The 18532-nt window shown below is 43.3% G+C and overlaps 1 protein-coding gene across 1 annotated transcript in view; it reads left to right on the forward strand.

Moving 5' to 3' along the window:
* LOC138976380 (uncharacterized) overlaps positions 1–18532 on the forward strand; it is a 98236-nt gene that overhangs the window by 4501 nt on the left and 75203 nt on the right. The window contains exons 5-14 of the mRNA XM_070349267.1: positions 517–564; positions 1041–1172; positions 2138–2193; positions 2575–2718; positions 3242–4691; positions 4969–5055; positions 9530–9728; positions 10283–10471; positions 12451–12582; positions 14113–14259. Coding sequence (XP_070205368.1) covers positions 517–564; positions 1041–1172; positions 2138–2193; positions 2575–2718; positions 3242–4691; positions 4969–5055; positions 9530–9728; positions 10283–10471; positions 12451–12582; positions 14113–14259 — 2584 coding nt within the window. The remainder of the gene's footprint in view (positions 1–516; positions 565–1040; positions 1173–2137; positions 2194–2574; positions 2719–3241; positions 4692–4968; positions 5056–9529; positions 9729–10282; positions 10472–12450; positions 12583–14112; positions 14260–18532) is intronic.

Below are 18532 nucleotides of genomic sequence, written 5' to 3' on the forward strand. Positions count from 1 at the left end.
TTTGTATGTGTGCATGAAACAGACCCCATGACCAGAAAGGCTACTTTAATGAGTTGAGGTTTTCAGCCATAACCTGCTTTTCTTGTCAATATTAGGAATCCAAAAGCAGATAGACTGCTATCGTTTCAAAATTCAGAATAAAAAACAAACAAGAATGGTTAGTTAATGGAACGTTTAATTATTGTTTTTGATTGTCAGTTTTAGACTTGATTTTATACTATAATGACACAAGAAAACTGAATTGACCAGTACTTATTTAGACTGGAGGTAAGGACACAGGCCTAGCCTGTAGTTGCCATTTTGTTATGGTGTAGGCTCTTCTCTAGAGGAACAGAAAGTAAATCAGGTTGAGAAAAACAGCACCAGAAAGTGATACACAAATAGGAACAATTACCAGGCTGTTTTAAAAGAGTGTTTTATTCTTAGTGTTAATAGTAAGATATATTTTGCATGAATTTGTATTGATTTAAACAATTTAGATATTTATTCTCAATCTGTTTTGTTTTGCTCTTGCAGTTGTTATTTTGTGGACTCTGGACAACGCAAGGATTTTCTCAGGGCTAGGTAAGTCTCCTGCTAGCACAGATTGAGTGTTATTAGCACACTGTATCATGCTAATGAGACAGATGATAGGCATTTGCTATTCCTACCACATTTGGTTACTTTTTTAACATCACAGTGAGATATTGCATGGACTGTATCAGTGAATGGTCCTCATTATTTGTGTGCGTTTTTTCATGTCAATGAAGCACAGTGTATCCACCTGAAGTCTTTATTGATGTGGTAAGAGATAAAGCCAAGACTGATGAAACATGACACTTTTTTGTGCATGATTATAATCAGAATACTTTCCAAGATTGCAAAGAAATCTGTGTTTGTGTGAAACAGCAGTACATTCATTTGGACAAACATTCAGAACTTGTAAAAATTTTCATCTGTGCCCCTAGTGTTCATTTTGATTTGTAGTAAAATGGAAAGCATCATTTTTGTGATTTACTTTTACATGTATTTTCATTTTTTTTCTCTCTTATTTTTGCCAGATTGTTCAACCTTCCGGAAAAATACCAGTGCGCCAGAGTACACCCACAAGTCCGATCACTCAAGTTGGGAGGACTGCAGCCAATGTCTTTGCAGATTGAGGCCACAGACAACGGTCTTCGTGTTCCTAACAGGTCAGCTCACATGTAAAGTACAGAAGTAGAACCTCCCTTTTAAGACCTAAGAAATCTAAGAAAATCGGGACTTAGAAAAGGAGGGAGTCTTAAAATGGGGGCCAAATTGACATGAACTGAGGATGTAAAAAGGCAAGGTCTTGAAAGGGGGGAAGTCTTTATAATTTAGGGTTCCTAAAAGGGGGGTTTCACTGCATTGAAAGAAGCTGTATAAAATGTAGCATTTTTTTACTTGCATATCTTCTTCTTCTTCTTCTGCGTTTGTGGGCTGAAACTCCCACGTACACTCGTGTTTTTTGCACGAGTGGAATTTTACGTGTATGACCGTTTTTACCCCGCCATTCAGGCAGCCATACGCCGTTTTCGGAGGAAGCATGCTGGGTATTTTCGTGTTTCTATAACCCACCGAACTCTGACATGGATTGCAGGATCTTTTTCGTGCGCACTTGGTCTTGTGCTTGCGTGTACACACGAGGGTGTTTGGACACCGAGGAGAGTCTGCACACAAATTTGACTCTGAGAAATAAATCTCTCGCCGAACGTGGGGACGAACTCACGCTGACAGCGGCCAACTGGATACAAATCCAGCGCGCTACCGACTGAGCTACATCCCCGCCCCGTTGCATATAAGTTTGATAATTTCTCATCATGGCACTAATTATTGTCACAGCGTTTATGACGCCAACATACTAAGTGGTTGTCCTTGTTAAAAACCATTCATCTTTTGATCATAATAACATGATAGCTTTTGTGACTATTTGTCTATCTGAACATTGCTGCACTGTTTTCACTTTTGGTGCCTGAAGAAACAGCAACTTGAAGATATATTCAAATTTTGACTTCTTTTGTTAGGAAAGGCATTTCCATGGTGTTGGCTTAAGCTTGGAGATCTGAATGTGATGCTGAAATGTTGCTTTGAAATTAAGTGTCTCATTTACTCACCTTCTACTGTTGTCATGTTTCAGACCAACTAACAAATGGGATGATTCAGCTGTCAATCACTTCGATAGCCTTACAAAAGGTAAGCTAACCGCAATTTTGTTTCATTTTGCTAAAAGTAAAACCTGTCTTAGTGTCTGTGTAATTCAAGGTTGTGAACAAATTTTGCGGGATACTTCATGCTGATGTTTGCAATACTAGGTCAGATATTTGATAGTTTATCATTGTATAACAAAAGGAGCGCCTGAAACTCTCAGATGCTTTAAGATAGCTTGGGTCAGTGTAGTCAAGCTTCATTAAGGGATTTACTGGACATTTTTTTAATGCATTTTTAAAAGATTGTTTTCAAAAGCATCTGACACTCGAAGTAGAGTCCTTATTTTAACGTGCTCACATGAATTTTCTTTTCAGACATTCATATGATATTGCAAATGTTAACTGAAGGAACACCTGTGGTTTTCAGAGTGTGATGGAGCAGGTGTGAGGGTGATGGGGCAAGATGAGAAAGGCAACCTGCAGGTGTGTCTCTACCTGCGTAAAAACGCCCAGCTCATCAACGTCAATGAACTGCTGATTGAAGAAGAGTATGCTTGCTCTACCTCAGCAGGTAATATCACAGGTGCTGAATGATTTGAAAGTGTTCATTCGGGTTCAGATATCTGCATTGAAAAAGAGGTTAGAATAGGAGCAACATTTTCTGTTAAAGGATGACAGTTGTGATCAAGTACACATTTGAACACAGTATTTGAAATCAAAATCAATTGAAACATTGAAAGTCTGCCTGTCAAAATAACCAAGAATTGTTTTTGTTAAGAGAGTGAATTTTATCATAAAACCATAACAGTAATGTAACATCAGAAAGGATGCGGTTACAATTAGTTAATCAGGAAATGTTGGTTGTCCAAAAAAAGCATAATGGTGTTGAAACCACAGGACTTGGTTATGCAGAGGAATGACATGAGCTCTTTGCATCATAATGATAAAGAATGAACAAACGGATACACAAATAGGAACAAATGAACGCATGAAATAAAGAGTCAGCTGTTACGAACCCAGTCTGCTCCTCCCCTCCAGTTTCAAGCACAAAGACAAAGGAATAATGCTAGTCCGTACTATTTTTTTTGTTTAAGGCGCAAGCTCAGATTCTGACAGCAGCGGTTGCAGCAGACAGGCCAGGGGCACAGCACCACAGAGACCAGCCTCAGATCAGAAGCGGAAAGACGGTATGGTGAATGATGAAGTAAACATGTCGGAAGAGCGACTGAAGGAGGTGATGGCCAAAGTTCAGCGAGTCATTGCCAAAAGCAAAAACCACTCTGACACCGAGGCTACGCCCAGAGGTCACGGTGGTCCCAAATTGGGGTCAAGGCCTCCGTTGGGGTCACAGGCAGCTTCGAGGAATGGTGGTTTAGTTAGCCCTGGTGGAGATGGGGATGTGCCTGAAGGGAGTGTGACATCACCCACGCCTGGTCTCGAAGGTGCCAGCAATACTTTGTCCCCAGCTGGTGATGGTCCTGTGTTACTCTCAGACACTGGCTTGAGGGGTGTAGCAAGTCCCCCGAGACTGTCCAAGCCCTCTCCTTCAGGGTCAAACAACAGTGGAGCCACACAGTCTCACAATGGACATGAAAACACAAGCACGCAGTACAGTGCTGTGCCCAAGTTTCGGTGTGCTGATTCTTCTCCTAAACTCATTGCAGAATTGATGGGAGTTACTTCCCCTTGCACCTTGAGGCAGCCCGTCACAGCTCCAACCAGGCAAGAGGCTGTGTTGGGCTCCGGTCTCAAGACTTCCCCAATACTTTCATCTCCCGGTCAAGGGCATTCCCAAGGTCAGGTTCCTCATCAAGGTCAGGGGTCATCACCCTTGACACCGGCATCACTTGCTAAATCAACATCAGCAGCAGGAGTTAGCCTCCCAACACCGGGAGCAACTCCTAGTGGAACTGGTCGAGGTCGAGGGCTGCGTAAACTCTACAGTGACGACATCACCAAAGCAACACCCTCCGTCAACCCACCTGCTCTGCCAGGCAAAGCTGTCAGTCGTCCTCCAGCCACTGACATGGGTGCAAAGCCGAAACTGAAGTGTCCTTCCAATGACCTTAAAAATTCAAACCCCTTGCAAGATAGCATATCGCCAGCTGCTGCCAGCTTGAAGGGTGGAGCGGAAAATATCAAGAGTCTTTCAAATGACCTTCAAAATTCAAAACCATCAAAAGGCGGTATATCCCCAGGTGCAACCGCAGCAGCCCTGAATGTTGTTGGAGCAGGGAATCCGTTGCCAAAAGACAAGGTAGCGCGACTGAAGGAGTTTCATGCCAAACGACAGAAGGGTAAGCGCGGCAGTTCCAGCGATGGCACCGTGTCAGACACAGGCTTGGTAAACGGTCTTACAGGTGCCCAGGGGGCAGGGCCATCATACTTGGACGGCAACAGCTCCGACTCCGACATGTTCGGAGTTCAGGAAAGAAAGCGGGTCAGCTTCTCGGACATGCAGTCCTTGCGACAAAATAAAGTGCTGAAAGAAGACGCTGCCTCGAATGCCGGTGCCTCTGCAGGGGAGAGATCCAGCGATTCAGGGTTTGTATAATTCTGTTTGTCAAGTTTGTTTTCTGTGTCTAAAACAAAAGCTGTGGTCTGTATCTATGTATCTCTGCTTTGAAAGGGCTAAACACAGGCTCATCATCTTGTTGTTTCTCAAACTCAAAGTTTCTAGATTTTGAACATATTTTTAGAAATCATTCTGCAGCCTCTAATTAATTGGGTGAAGTCAACTTCACAGAGTCTACTTCACAAAGCTGGCTGCACTAAGCAGGCCCAAATGATAAACATGTTCATGTGCAATTTTTGTTTTTAGGTCCGATGGAGCAAAAGTATTAAGCGAGGGAGAGTCCTTAGCATACTACAGCAGAAAGAAGTTTCGTGGAAAAGCAGCTGGACAGAGGTAAGTGTGTGAGATAAAGTTTCGAATTTTTGCTTTGTTTTGGCAATTGATTAAATTTTCAGGTTTGGTTCATATAGTATATTATGTGTGTGTGTGTGTGTGTGTGTGTGTGTGACCCCAGAAGAAACTCTGCAGTAGAAAATGATGGATCAAAGATGCCTGGGTGTGGGTGGTCATTTTTTGTATGGTACATTCTGAGTATACTGCAGCTCTCTTTTTAGTAATTACAGGGATGAAAGGAGAAAACTAGAGAAAACACAGACAATAAGTACATTATAAAAGCATTCTGTCAATGAAGGAAGAGCACTAATTAACCAAACAGTAAAGCGATCAGTTAAATAAGATAAGTAAACGCGCACACACACACACACACACACACACACACACACACAAAGTATAGTTGGAGCAAGAAAAGACAATTTTTTCAGTTTGAGAAAGTTATTTCCCTGTAGGCTTTTCCTGGAAACCCACTTTCATTTTGGAGCCTTTCTTTTAAATCTACTTTTGGTTTGTGGCTCTTGGTGCTTCAGACAAGTACCTCGTTAACAGATTGTTATGACTGCATTTTTCTGAGAACTCGTGTGTATATTACCTGTTTACATATAAATAGGTAAAGCAAGAGCAGTTTTAGTCTTGATTATGATTCCAGTTACTTGACCCGAATGTCTTTCTGGATATATATTTTGCATTTGAGTGATTGTGTGTTGTGTTCATTTTACAATCCACAATTCTGTCAAACTTCTAGCCTTTCTACTTGTTATAAATAAATAAAAAGTCAACAGTATATAACATGTTTGTCTTTCAGCTTGCTGAATGTATTCTGGGATCAGCAGTTGACTATACAATGTGAACACTGTCAATTTGGCAGTTTATCTGTGTTAGGTTGCAAAATATCTGTTATAATTTTCAACCTGGGGATTTTAAATGTCTCAGCAGGCTATGTTGTCCCCCACACGGTCTACTCCTTGTCGTGGGGTGGGGGCTTGAGTATCTCGATAACCCGGAGAGCTATGCCAGCCGGAGCAAATGCTCCTGGTAGGGCCACCCATGCTGGACAGGTCAAAGGATAGAGGTCAGACTAAGCTAGACCAGCTCCCCCATGAGTCTAAAATGGTTTGCGTAGGGTCAACACCCCTGCCTAGAAAAAGACTACGTTACAGAAGCATCAACGACAAATATCCAAGACACATGCCTGGAGGAGGAAGGGTCTCCATCAAGGAGATCTATGACGTCCAACAGTGAAAGCCGAAAGGAAGCTGCGAGACCGACCCCCCTTCTGACCACCAGGCGAACAACGAGAATAGCCACCTGGAACGTGCAGACCATGTACCAAGCTGGGAAGACACTGCAGGTAGCAAGAGAGATGAAGAAGTACAAGATCCAAGTACTGGGAATAAGCGAAGCAAGGTGGACAACATCTGGAAGGGTGAGACTCTCATCAGGAGAAGAAGTTTTGTATTCGGGACACCAAGAAGAAGGAGCCCCACACACGTTAGGCGTAGCGCTGATGCTGGCGCCGGAGGCAAAGAGAGCACTCATCGGCTATGAAGCTATCAGCCCCCGCATCATCACAGCAAAGTTTGCCACCAAGAAGAAGAACATCAACCTGAACATCATCCAGTGCTATGCCCCAACAAACGATGAGCCAGACGTGGAAAAGAAGGACAACTACTACCGGCAGTTACAAGCAGTCCTGGACGGGATAAAGGACAGAGATATAACGCTGGTGATGGGAGATTTCAATGCCAAAGTTGGAGGGGACAACGCAGGATACGAGGACATCATGGGGAAACATGGACTGGGGCAGATGAACGACAACGGAGAACGCTTTGCAGAGATGTGTGCCTTGAACCAACTGGTGATAGGAGGAAGCGTCTTCCCCCACAAGCGAATACACAAGGCCACCTGGATTTCACCTGACCACGTCACAGAGAACCAGATTGACCACATCTGCATCAACAAAAAGTTCAGACGATCATGGATGGATGTACGGGTGATGAGGGGAGCAGATGTGTACACAGACCACCAGCTAGTTACCACAACAGTCAGACTGCGATTAAAGAAACACCACAACTCAAACAACGCTAGGGTTAAGTTCAACGTGGGAATGCTAAGAGATGAAGAAGTACGCACAAGATTCCAGATAAGCCTCACCAACAGATTCCAGCCACTTCAAGGGATGATCGAAGAAGATGAGGCAGACATAAAGAGCCAGTGGGAACACTACAGCAAGATGTGGAAGGATACCTGCGAGGAAGTGGTGGGCAAGAAAAAATCGCAGCACAAGGAATGGATTTCTGCAGACACCATTCAGAAAATTGAAGATAGGAAGAAGAAGAAGAAGGCGAGGAACGAGAGCAGAACGAGAGCAGGCAAAGCAAAGGCACAGAAAGAGTACACAGCGGCGGAGAAAGAAGTAAAGAAAGGAATAAAGAAGGACAAGAAAGACTACATAGACAACCTGGCGAAGGAGGCAGAAGAAGCTGCAGGACAGGGAAATCTGAAAGATCTCTACATGACGACCAAGAAGTTAGCAGGAAAATTTCAGCAGACCGACAAACCAGTGAGGGACAAGAATGGGGATCCAATAACAACGACAGACGAACAGATGAAGCGATGGGCGGAACACTTCAAGGAGCTATTGAACAGACCCACCCCTGCAGCACCACCGGACATCAGACCAGCAGAGACAGAACTGCCCATCAACACAGACAAGCCCACAAAGGAGGAAATCAAGAAAGCCATAATGTCACTAAAAAATGGAAAAGCGTCGGGGCCAGATGAGATACCGGCAGAAGCCATCAAAGCAGACATGGAGACATCTATTAGTTTGTTCCACAGTCTGTTTGGCAAGATTTGGGAGGAGGAAGAGGTGCCACCTCAATGGAGAGAAGGCATCATCATCAAGATTCCAAAGAAAGGGGATCTTCGAGACTGTGGAAACTACCGAGGGATCATGCTGCTGTCCGTGCCAGGGAAGGTTCTCAACCGAATCCTTTTGGATAGAATGAAGGAGGCAGTTGACACCAAGCTCAGGGATGAACAGGCGGGTTTCAGGAAGAACAGATCCTGTCCTGACCAGATTGCCAGTTTACGCATCATAGTGGAGCAGTCGCTGGAGTGGAAGTCTCCTCTATACATCAACTTCATTGATTATGAGAAAGCCTTCGACAGCGTGGACAGAGAGTCACTGTGGAAACTCATGCGGCACTACGGCATTCCAGAGAAATTCATCTCCCTCATCCGGGGCACCTACCAGGATACGAAGTGTAGAGTCGCACATGCTGGCCAGCTATCCGACAGTTTTGAGGTGAAAACGGGGGTACGACAAGGATGTATACTGTCACCATTCCTATTTCTTCTGGCTATCGACTGGATCATGAAGACCACAACAGCAGGCAGGAGAAATGGGATACAATGGACACTCTTCGATCAACTGGAAGACCTCGACTTTGCGGATGATCTTGCCCTCCTTTCCCACAACCATGCCCAAATGCAAGACAAGACTACTCACCTGGAGACAATATCAGCCGGTGTAGGACTCAAGATCAACAAGAGGAAAACCGAATTGATTAAGACCAACACCACAGCCGACAATCCGGTGATGATCAATGGGGAGCCCATCAAGGAAGTGGAGTCCTTTGTTTACCTGGGGAGCATCATTGACGGACAAGGAGGCTCGGACAGGGACGTCAAAGCAAGGATTGGGAAAGCACGGGGAGCCTTTGTCATGTTAAAGAAGATCTGGAGTTCCAAGGAGATTAGCCAAAGGACGAAGCTTCGGATCTTCAATTCAAATGTCAAGTCTGTTCTTCTCTATGGGTGTGAGACATGGAGGACAACAGAGACCATGCTGGGAAAGATCCAAATCTTTGTCAACACCTGCTTGAGGCGCATCCTAAACATCAGATGGACGGACAGAATCCGAAATGAAGACCTTTGGCAGAGAGCTGACCAGAAACCAGCGGCGCAGCAAATTCTCCGGAGGAAATGGGGCTGGATAGGGCACACCCTGAGAAAGCCAGCATCTAGTATCACGAGGCAAGCCCTGAAGTGGAATCCACAAGGGAAAAGGAAGAGAGGCCGGCCGCGCAACAGCTGGAGACGAGACACTGAAGCAGAGATCAACAGGCAGGGGAAGACCTGGAGCCAGATCGAAAGGGCAGCCCAGGACCGTGTCGGATGGAGAATTGTCGTCGATGGCCTATGCTCCCCCGGGGGTTCATAATGGCCTAAGTAAGTAAGTAGGCTATGTTGTGTATGTTTTGGCCTGTCTGTAAGTTTGCTGGATTAACTTGGGGATCAGCCAGGAAGCAGCAACAGTAATGCTGGTGACTGTATTATGCTGAAAATGTGTACAGTGCAGTTAATACTCCTCCCTCTGCATTGGATTTCTCAAGCTTTCTTCCTTCTTTTTTTTTTTAGATATCTAAACAAGCTGTGTATGTCATGTTTGCAATTGCTTTTTTGCCAGCTTGCTGGATTTACTCGGGGGTCAGGCTGACAGCAGCAGCGGTGACTACACGACGGTGAACATGGTGAAAGTTCCACAGGTGTGGCGTTCGGACAACCCCATTCCCGACCCCTTCCTGGGTACCATTGTCTGCGGCTCCCACGCCCCGGCGCCCTTGTACGACCTTAATGATGTCCCTTTCAACGACATTGTCAAGAGTGTGAGTTTGCAGTATGTTTGAAAGGTGCAACTTTTAGTTTGAGTTTGGATGATCAGGTAATTTTGCTTTGTTCTCATTTTGGCGGAGACCTTGATACATTTTTTTGGGCCATGTTGGTTGCTTTTCCTGTTCTTTTTTTTTCTTAGTGCCAAAACACTGAAAAGCTTGTATGAGCAAGTGTACCAGCGATTATGACTTTGTGCCTGCATGTCTAGCACGTTGCCATGGATGATAGCCTTTTGTCATGGTAATTTAGTAAAAGCATTTAGTTCGTGCTTGCAAAGGAGGAAAAGAATGGATAGAGAAGCCAAACCAAAGTGAAAACATGTAATAGAGTTTGAGTCTTGTCAGATTTGAAGTGGGAATACATGGACAAATGTGACTGGGCTTTGGGCAGAAGAGGCTTGCACCAAGGGTTTGTATGTGTGTAAGTCTCTCTCTCTCTCCATGTGTCTGTGTGTGTTTGCCTATCTCTGTGCGTGTGTGTGTTTACACTCAAGCCTATTTCTTCCTTTTATTGTGTGACACGTTGACCGCTAATTTCATGTGTGCAGTACATTCTGAAGGAGCAGTTCAAGGCAACCCGTTCCATCCAAGCCAACGTGTGGCCTGCCATTCTGCGTGGCCGGCATGTCATCGGCATTTTACCGCCAGGGTCTGGCAAGACAACATCCTACCTGCTGCCGCTGGTCACCAAGCTGCTGGCGACCAAGGACTACCTCAAGCTACCCAAGGGCTGTGGGGTGAGTGCCGGACATTTTGTGTTGACTGCAGCTTGGCAAGATTTGTCCCCTCAGCTACAACGTCAGGAAATGAAAGGTTGAAAATGAGGTCATGCGCTGGTTGTCACGGGCTTATTGCTCCAGGCTGATCATTGTGTGTGTGTGTGTGTGTGTGTGTGTATTACTGTAATGCAAAAAGCAAAGCCAGCTGACTGCATCCCTTTCAGTGTCAGCCATGACTTTGAGTTGATTCAGAATCAAGCCCAAACTGTGTCTTGTTTCAGCCCTAACTGTGTCTTGTTTCAGCCCTAACTGTGTCTTGTTTCAGCCCTAACTGTGTCTTGTCTTCAGCCCAAACTGTGTCTTGTTTGAGCCCTAACTGTGTCTTGTTTGAGCCCTAACTGTGTCTTGTTTTAGCCCAAACTGTGTCTTGTTTCAGCCCTAACTGTGTCTTGTTTCAGCCCTAACTGTGTCTTGTTTCAGCCCAAACTGTGTCTTGTTTGAGCCCTAACTGTGTCTTGTTTGAGCCCTAACTGTGTCTTGTCTTCAGCCCAAACTGTGTCTTGTTTGAGCCCTAACTGTGTCTTGTTTGAGCCCTAACTGTGTCTTGTTTCAGCCCAAACTGTGTCTTGTTTGAGTCCTAACTGTGTCTTGTTTCAGCCCAAACTGTGTCTTGTTTGAGCCCTAACTGTGTCTTGTTTCAGCCCTGTGTCTTGTTTCAGCCCAAACTGTGTCTTGTTTCAGCCCTAACTGTGTCTTGTTTTAGCCCAAACTTTGTCTTGTTTCAGCCCAAACTTTGTCTTGTTTCAGCCCAAAACTTTGTCTTGTTTGAGCCCTAACTGTGTCTTGTTTCAGTCCTAACTGTGTCTTGTTTTAGCCCAAACTTTGTCTTGTTTCAGCCCTAACTGTGTCTTGTTTCAGCCCAAACTTTGTCTTGTTTCAGCCCTAACTGTGTCTTGTTTTAGCCCAAACTTTGTCTTGTTTCAGCCCAAACTTTGTCTTGTTTCAGCCCAAAACTGTGTCTTGTTTGAGCCCTAACTGTGTCTTGTTTCAGCCCTAACTGTGTCTTGATTCAGCCCTAACTGTGTCTTGTTTCAGCCCAAACTTTATCTTGTGTCAGCGCAAACTGTGTCTTGTTTCAGCCCAAACTGTGTCTTGTTTCAGCCCAAACTGTGTCTTGTTTCAGCCCTAACTGTGTTTTGTTTCAGCCCTAACTGTGTCTTGTTTCAGCCCAAACTTTGTCTTGTTTCAGCCCAAACGTTGTCTTGTTTCAGCCCAAAACTTTGTCTTGTTTGAGCCCTAACTGTGTCTTGTTTGAGCCCTAACTGTGTCTTGTTTCAGCCCTAACTGTGTCTTGTTTCAGCCCAAACTGTGTCTTGTTTCAGCCCTAACTGTGTTGTTTCAGCCCTAACTGTGTCTTGTTTCAGCCCTAACTGTGTCTTGTTTCAGCCCTAACTGTGTCTTGTTTCAGCCCTAACTGTGTCTTGTTTCAGCCCTAACTGTGTCTTGTTTCAGCCCTAACTGTGTCTTGTTTCAGCCCAAACTGTGTCTTGTTTCAGCCCAAACTGTGTCTTGTTTCAGCCCTAACTGTGTCTTGATTCAGCCCTAACTGTGTCTTGTTTGAGCCCTAACTGTGTCTTGTTTGAGCCCTAACTGTGTCTTGTTTCAGCCCTAACTGTGTCTTGATTCAGCCCTAACTGTGTCTTGTTTCAGCCCAAACTGTGTCTTGTTTCAGCCCTAACTGTGTCTTGTTTCAGCCCTAACTGTGTCTTGTTTCAGCCCAAACTTTGTCTTGTTTCAGCCCTAACTGTGTCTTGTTTTAGCGCAAACTGTGTCTTGTTTCAGCCCAAACTTTGTCTTGTTTCAGCCCTAACTGTGTCTTGTTTCAGCCCTAACTGTGTCTTGTTTCAGCCCAAACTTTGTCTTGTCTTCAGCCCTAACTGTGTCTTGTTTCAGCCCAAACTGTGTCTTGTTTCAGCCCAAACTTTGTCTTGTTTCAGCCCAAAGCTGTGATCCTTGTTCCGTCGTGCAAGAAGGCGGACTACATCTTTGATTACGTCCGGACAATGCTGCAAGAGAGGAAGACCTTGCTGCGAGTGCAGAGAATCTACGGCTGTGAGGAACATCACGTGGTCAGTGTCTCAACATGTCGCTCTCTCTATTCATTCATGTGTCAGTTTTCTCACTGCATTGTTTGCACGTTTCTCTTTTGGTGTTTGTTTTTAACTCTTTACTTGTTCAGTTTTGGACTGTTAAAAATTGTTTTCTGTGTTTTGTTATGCTACTCTTACACTGTGCCGAGTTGCCCTTGCGAATAGAATGTTCCAATAATTCACAATCATCGGGACATGGTCGCAAGACATTCGTAAATGTTCTTAACCATTCGCCACCATTCGTCTCTTGTTTTGAACATAGCAACATGTTCCTAATATTCGCAAAGAAGTCATATTCTTAACTTTTTTGCAACGTACTGGTAAGATTTCACAAGACATTCGTAATCATCGCAATGTATTCGTAACGCTCACAAGACATTCGCTACCATTCGTTATGCCTGTCTCACACTGTGCCGAATATCCTTGCGAACATTCGTAATCATCGCAATGTATTCGTCAGGCTCGCAAGGGATTCGCAAACATTCGTTATGCCTGTCTTACACTGTGCCGAATGTCCTTGCGAATATAGATTCGTATGCATTCGCAATGATCAGTAGACATTCGCAAGCAGTCGCAACCATTCGTAAGACATTCGCAAGGATTCGTAAGGCTTCGAAGGGTCAATATTTTTCCTGTCCATTAGTCTCTTCTTTTGGCCAAATACAGCATGTTCATATACACATTTCTTGCGAATGTCTTACGAATAGTTGCGAGTGCTTGCGAATGTGTACCGATCATTGCGAACGCCTTGCGAGCGCTACGAATACCGTTACGATGATTACGAATGGCTTGCGAATACTGAAGAATATGCATTCCTTGCGAATATTAGGAGCATGTTGCTAATATTCGCAACAAGAGACGAAAAGTGGCGAATGGTTAAGAACATTTACGAATGTCTTGCGACCATGTCCCGATCATTACGAATTATTGGTGAATTCTATTCGCAAGGGAAATTCGGCACAGTGTAGGAGCAGTATTACGAACAATGCGAATTGCATAAGCGCTTTATTCGTAAAATGTTTGCAAGCACTCGCAACACTCGCAAGGCCACTCGCAACGTTCGTAATACATCCGCAAGACATTCTTATATGGATTTGTATGCATTCGCAATGATCGGTAAGGCTTCGAATTTTCAATATTTTTCCTGTCCATTCGTCTCTTTTTTTGCCGAATACAACATGTTCATATTCGCAAGGATATTCGGCACAGTGTAAGACAGGCCTTATGGGTTGATTGCCTAATTGATAGACATTGAGAAGTGAGATCTCTGAGTTTGTTAATTCTGACATATGTTTGGAATTATAGATGATGATGATGATGATTGGTTGAAAACGACAAACACCAAATAAAGAAAGATGATGATGATGATGATGATATGATGATGATGATGATTTTTTTTAATGATTACCTCAGAGACTCCAATGGGAAATAAAGCCATTATTCCAACTGACTTCATCAAAAAGTTGAAAGTACATTATGAATCTATGTCTTTTAATTCCATTATTTCAGATGCCACTGCTAAAGGGGTGTGACCTACTGATCGCCACCCCCAGCTGTCTGCTACGCATGCTGGACCGTCGCTACACATTTCTGGACAGACTGTGTCACCTGGTGCTGGATGGGGTGGAGGTTCTGGTGGAACAGTTCACCGCACAGGTAACGGTCATCACGCCCCCCTACCTCCCACTCTCCTTCTCTCCTTTTCTGGCCATAACTTCCTCCCAATAATGTGTGCTCCCCTGGCACTTGCTGGGTGCTGTTGTTATAAGCTCACAGCTTTAAGGCCAGGGCTAACACCTTTCCGGTTCTCGCCAGAAATCCGGTTTTTGAAAACTTTTATAACTGGACAATCTGGTCTAAAAAATTTTTTTTTTTTTAAAGTGTATTATTTTATATTTGATTCACATACATTTTGGTACCTGGAGAGGATATTCTTTGCCTCTACATGATAAACAAAAAAACCAGACCCCGTGGCGGGCCGTTTGCCCTGCACCCTACCAGGGACTTAACCCTGGCCTTTCAGGGTTTCCACTTTTTTTGTGTGTTGGCCCTTTAAGGCCCACTGTGCCTTGTTAAATCAGTTCTCCTCACTGTCTCAGATCTGGTCAGGCTTTGACATGGGATAAGACCATTCCTCCATTTCATCATATACCAAAACGCAACACCCTGACTGCTTGCTGTGGCGAGTTAGAATTTTGATATGAATTAATTTCCGTACATTTTCACAACTAGATCGGTTTGGGTGGGGCTTGGCAGTTTGAAGTGGAAGTACATTGAACTCAACAGCAACAACAAAAACAAGAAAGGAGTGAACGGAGATGAAGCTTCATTCGAAAAACTGTTCGATACTTTGAATAGTTTTGAACAAATATCAGGCTTGAAATTAAATTACGAAAAAACAATAAATGTCTGGTTGGGAAGGAGAAAAAATTCACCCAAACAATATATGTCTCACACTAACATGACTTGGAACCCACCTAAATTTAAACTCCTTGGCATTTTCTTCACTAATGACCTTAGTGAAATGGCAGATATAAACTTTAAAGAGAAAATGAGGGAAACTAAAATCTTATTCAACATATGGTCAAAACGATCAATCACACCCCTAGGGAGAGTAGCAATATTGAAATCATTAATATTATCCAAATTAACCTATCTTTGGTTGTTGTTACCAAACCCACCAAATGATTTAATTAAACAACTTCAAATGGAGTGTTTTGATTTCGTCTGGGACCACAAACGTGATAAAATCAAACGGAATACAGCTGTGCGCCATACAAAACTAGGTGGCATTGGAATTCCATTTATTAAAGCATTTATTTTCTCATTGAAAGTGACTTGGATTAAAAAGGTTTTTCATAACAAACCTAAGTGGAGCAAAATCCTGTTAACTAATTGTCCGAATATAGATTGTTTTGAAAACTATGGTCCACAATATGTTAACAAACACAACAAAAAGTTAAATCCATTTTGGACTGACGTATTTCAAGCATATGGTCAGTTTCATGATAACGTTAAATTAGAAAAATATAGCGAACTATTGGCAGAGCCGATTTTTAATAACAACAAATTCAAAATTGGAAATAATCCGTTTTGTTATAATCAATGGACCAAACATAACATCCTTCTTGTTAAAGATCTGACAAATGAAGAAGGAACTTTCTACACAGTTGAAGAATTTAAACAAAAATATGATATACAAACAGTTAACTTTCTTGAATATTACAGCTGCATTTCAGCTATCAAGAAATACGTAAAAGATTCAAACATAGACATTGACAATTCACTTCCGAATACCTCCAGTAAAGCGTACAGTATGACACTAGGAAGTCCTAAAGGATCTAGACTGTTTTATGATGTTTTTGTTCAAAAAATTGATACACCTAATCCATGCAAAAAATGGGAACAAATGCTAGAGAATGAAATAGATTGGGATAAGATATTTTTCAAAACACATAAAATTAAAGAAATCCGTTTAAAATGGTTCCAGATGAAAATCACATACAGGACACTTGTAACGAATTCTATTCTAAAAGAAATGAGAATAGTAGAAAACAACAATTGCACTTTTTGCAATATGGAAAAAGATACTATTTATCATTACAGGCAAATCCAGCTAACTCACAAACGGTTAAGTCAAAAATTCGCTTAGCACACAAAGAAATTCTGGTCCGGAATTATCCCTCTTTATCTATGTGTACAAAGTACCCTGAGCTCGAAATGGGATTTCTCTTACGTAAGTCGAAAGACGGATAGCACACAACAGAAAGTCAGTCCCAAAGACAAAGTTTACTCTATATTTACTACAGCAACTCGAAACACGAAACTTGGCGTCTCACACTAGCGCATTGTGTAACCTTATTCCCTTCTTCTCTACACGGACGCCACACCGACTGGTCAGTCGGCACGCAATAAAGTATGAACTGAAGTTAGGAGGGGGCGAGGAGTAAGGAGGGGGCGAGGAGTAAGGAGAATTATCCAACTCCAAGAAAACATTCTGAAAAAGGTGGGGAAGTGGTGACAAGGCAGTGAACGCACTCACCATGCACTGACATCATACGAAAGCAGCCACACAAACACAGCACAGAGGCAGGTGTGCAGATGCTTTGTGAGAATAAGCGTTGAAAACCAGTTTGAATAAAAAAAAAACAGCAGATAGAGCCGCATGTCATAATCATTCTTCTTGTCTGGCTTTATTGACTGCATGCCGATCTTGTGGCAGTGACTTTTCACTCTTCAGTCGGACTGTACACAAACCGCTCTCACTCTCCCTCACTGACTACCCTAAGCCCTGACAACTGATCCTTGGAAATTGTTTGGAAGAGTACACCTCTCTATTTCTCTCCAATGCTCTTCCTGCTGACTTCAGTGACACCGGACACCCCACTGAGTTTAGCCAGCTACCCCCCCCCCCCCCTCTCTCTCTCTCTCTCCCCCCAGCCATGTACTGTTTGGTGCTGTGGCCAGAGAGGTGTCACCGGCTAATTGAGGCCAGCTGCACTGTTCACTCAGAGCAAAACTAGTTGACTGTGTCTAACTTTTGACAAAGCAACACAACTGAAGGGTTCACAGATTAGGTAACCGACTCACTGGTCAAGGCTGCAGGGAAACAAGAGTATCTTGTCAATGAAAGAGGTTACACACAGATAGGGTGGCCGATTTTTCACTCTCTTTCTCGGAGGGTCTTCATCATTGCAGGGACTGCTGTAAAGAAATGCTTCCTCAGAAACTAACTCTTTTTGCATTGAAACATGCACCAGAACTGGTGGACACCATCGACAATGTCAAACATGAAATCGAAGCAGTTTGCTTGAGGAAACGGTCGTCAGCAACTCAAACTTCTCAGTTTTCTTTTTTTAAGAAAATCTGAGGTGACTTTCTTTGTGGCCCCGCCCCCTCCCTCTGTAAGGACCCCCCTCCATAAGGACCGATTTTTGTCAACATTTTCAAGGTCGCTAGAGAGGGGTTCCACTGTACTATGACCAAGTCGAAATTTCGGATAGGACACAATAACAATTCGGTCCCTTCAATTTCGTCTTATCCGGATTTGCCTGTACTTATGGTCATGTGAACATGTTCAACTATTTTGGAAAGATTTTGAAAGGTGGTTAAAATCACAATGTGATCATTGTCAAAGACTGAGAATGAATAAAGTACTTGTTCTTTTTGGTTACGATAAAAAAACGAGAACTGATGATGGTTTTGATTTCTTGTTGCTACATGCCAAATATTTTCTGTACAAATGTCGTTTCAATAAATGTAAACCACGCCTTGTGGCATTTTGTAATTATATTAATTACCAATTTAAATTACATATTCTTACGCAACTCACATAGATAGCATTAACTTCAGTTAAAGTGCTAGGACACTGAACTACGCTTCACCCCAAAGGGGAAGCAACCCCCTAAAAAAGAACGGCATTGACCTATAACCCAAGCTATACACGAGTCGAGGTCATACCGTCACGTGACCTATCACGCGTGACTCGACCGCCGCCTATGTTAGAAACTCACTCCTACTTCAGCCACCAAGTAGCTCGGACGCTTTTCACACTACGCTGCAGGCTTTTAGCCTACTGTCTTCTGGACAGTGTTTCACCCCGTCTACAGGTCCCTGCTTCTCATGCACAAGTTTGGGTGAGCTCGTTCTAATTTATTTGCTTTTGCTTGCGTTTCTTTCTTTCTCCGTTGTTCGGTCTGATTGTTGTTTATCAATATCATAACTCAGACTGGTTTTTGTCAGCAATGGCTGACAAGGAGAATTAGAAACCACAGACTAGTCAGTAGCTGCTGAGGTTTCTCCTTTTACGTTTCGCATAAAGAGAAAGGCAAAGGCACTACCATTTCCGTTCTTGACCCAGCTTCTCTAACTTTTGCGTCTGTTAAATAACCTTGTATGGTTGAAAACGACGTTAAACAACATATAAAGA

This window comes from Littorina saxatilis, linkage group LG1 (genome assembly GCF_037325665.1).
Source record: "Littorina saxatilis isolate snail1 linkage group LG1, US_GU_Lsax_2.0, whole genome shotgun sequence".
Lineage (NCBI taxonomy): Eukaryota > Metazoa > Mollusca > Gastropoda > Littorinimorpha > Littorinidae > Littorina > Littorina saxatilis.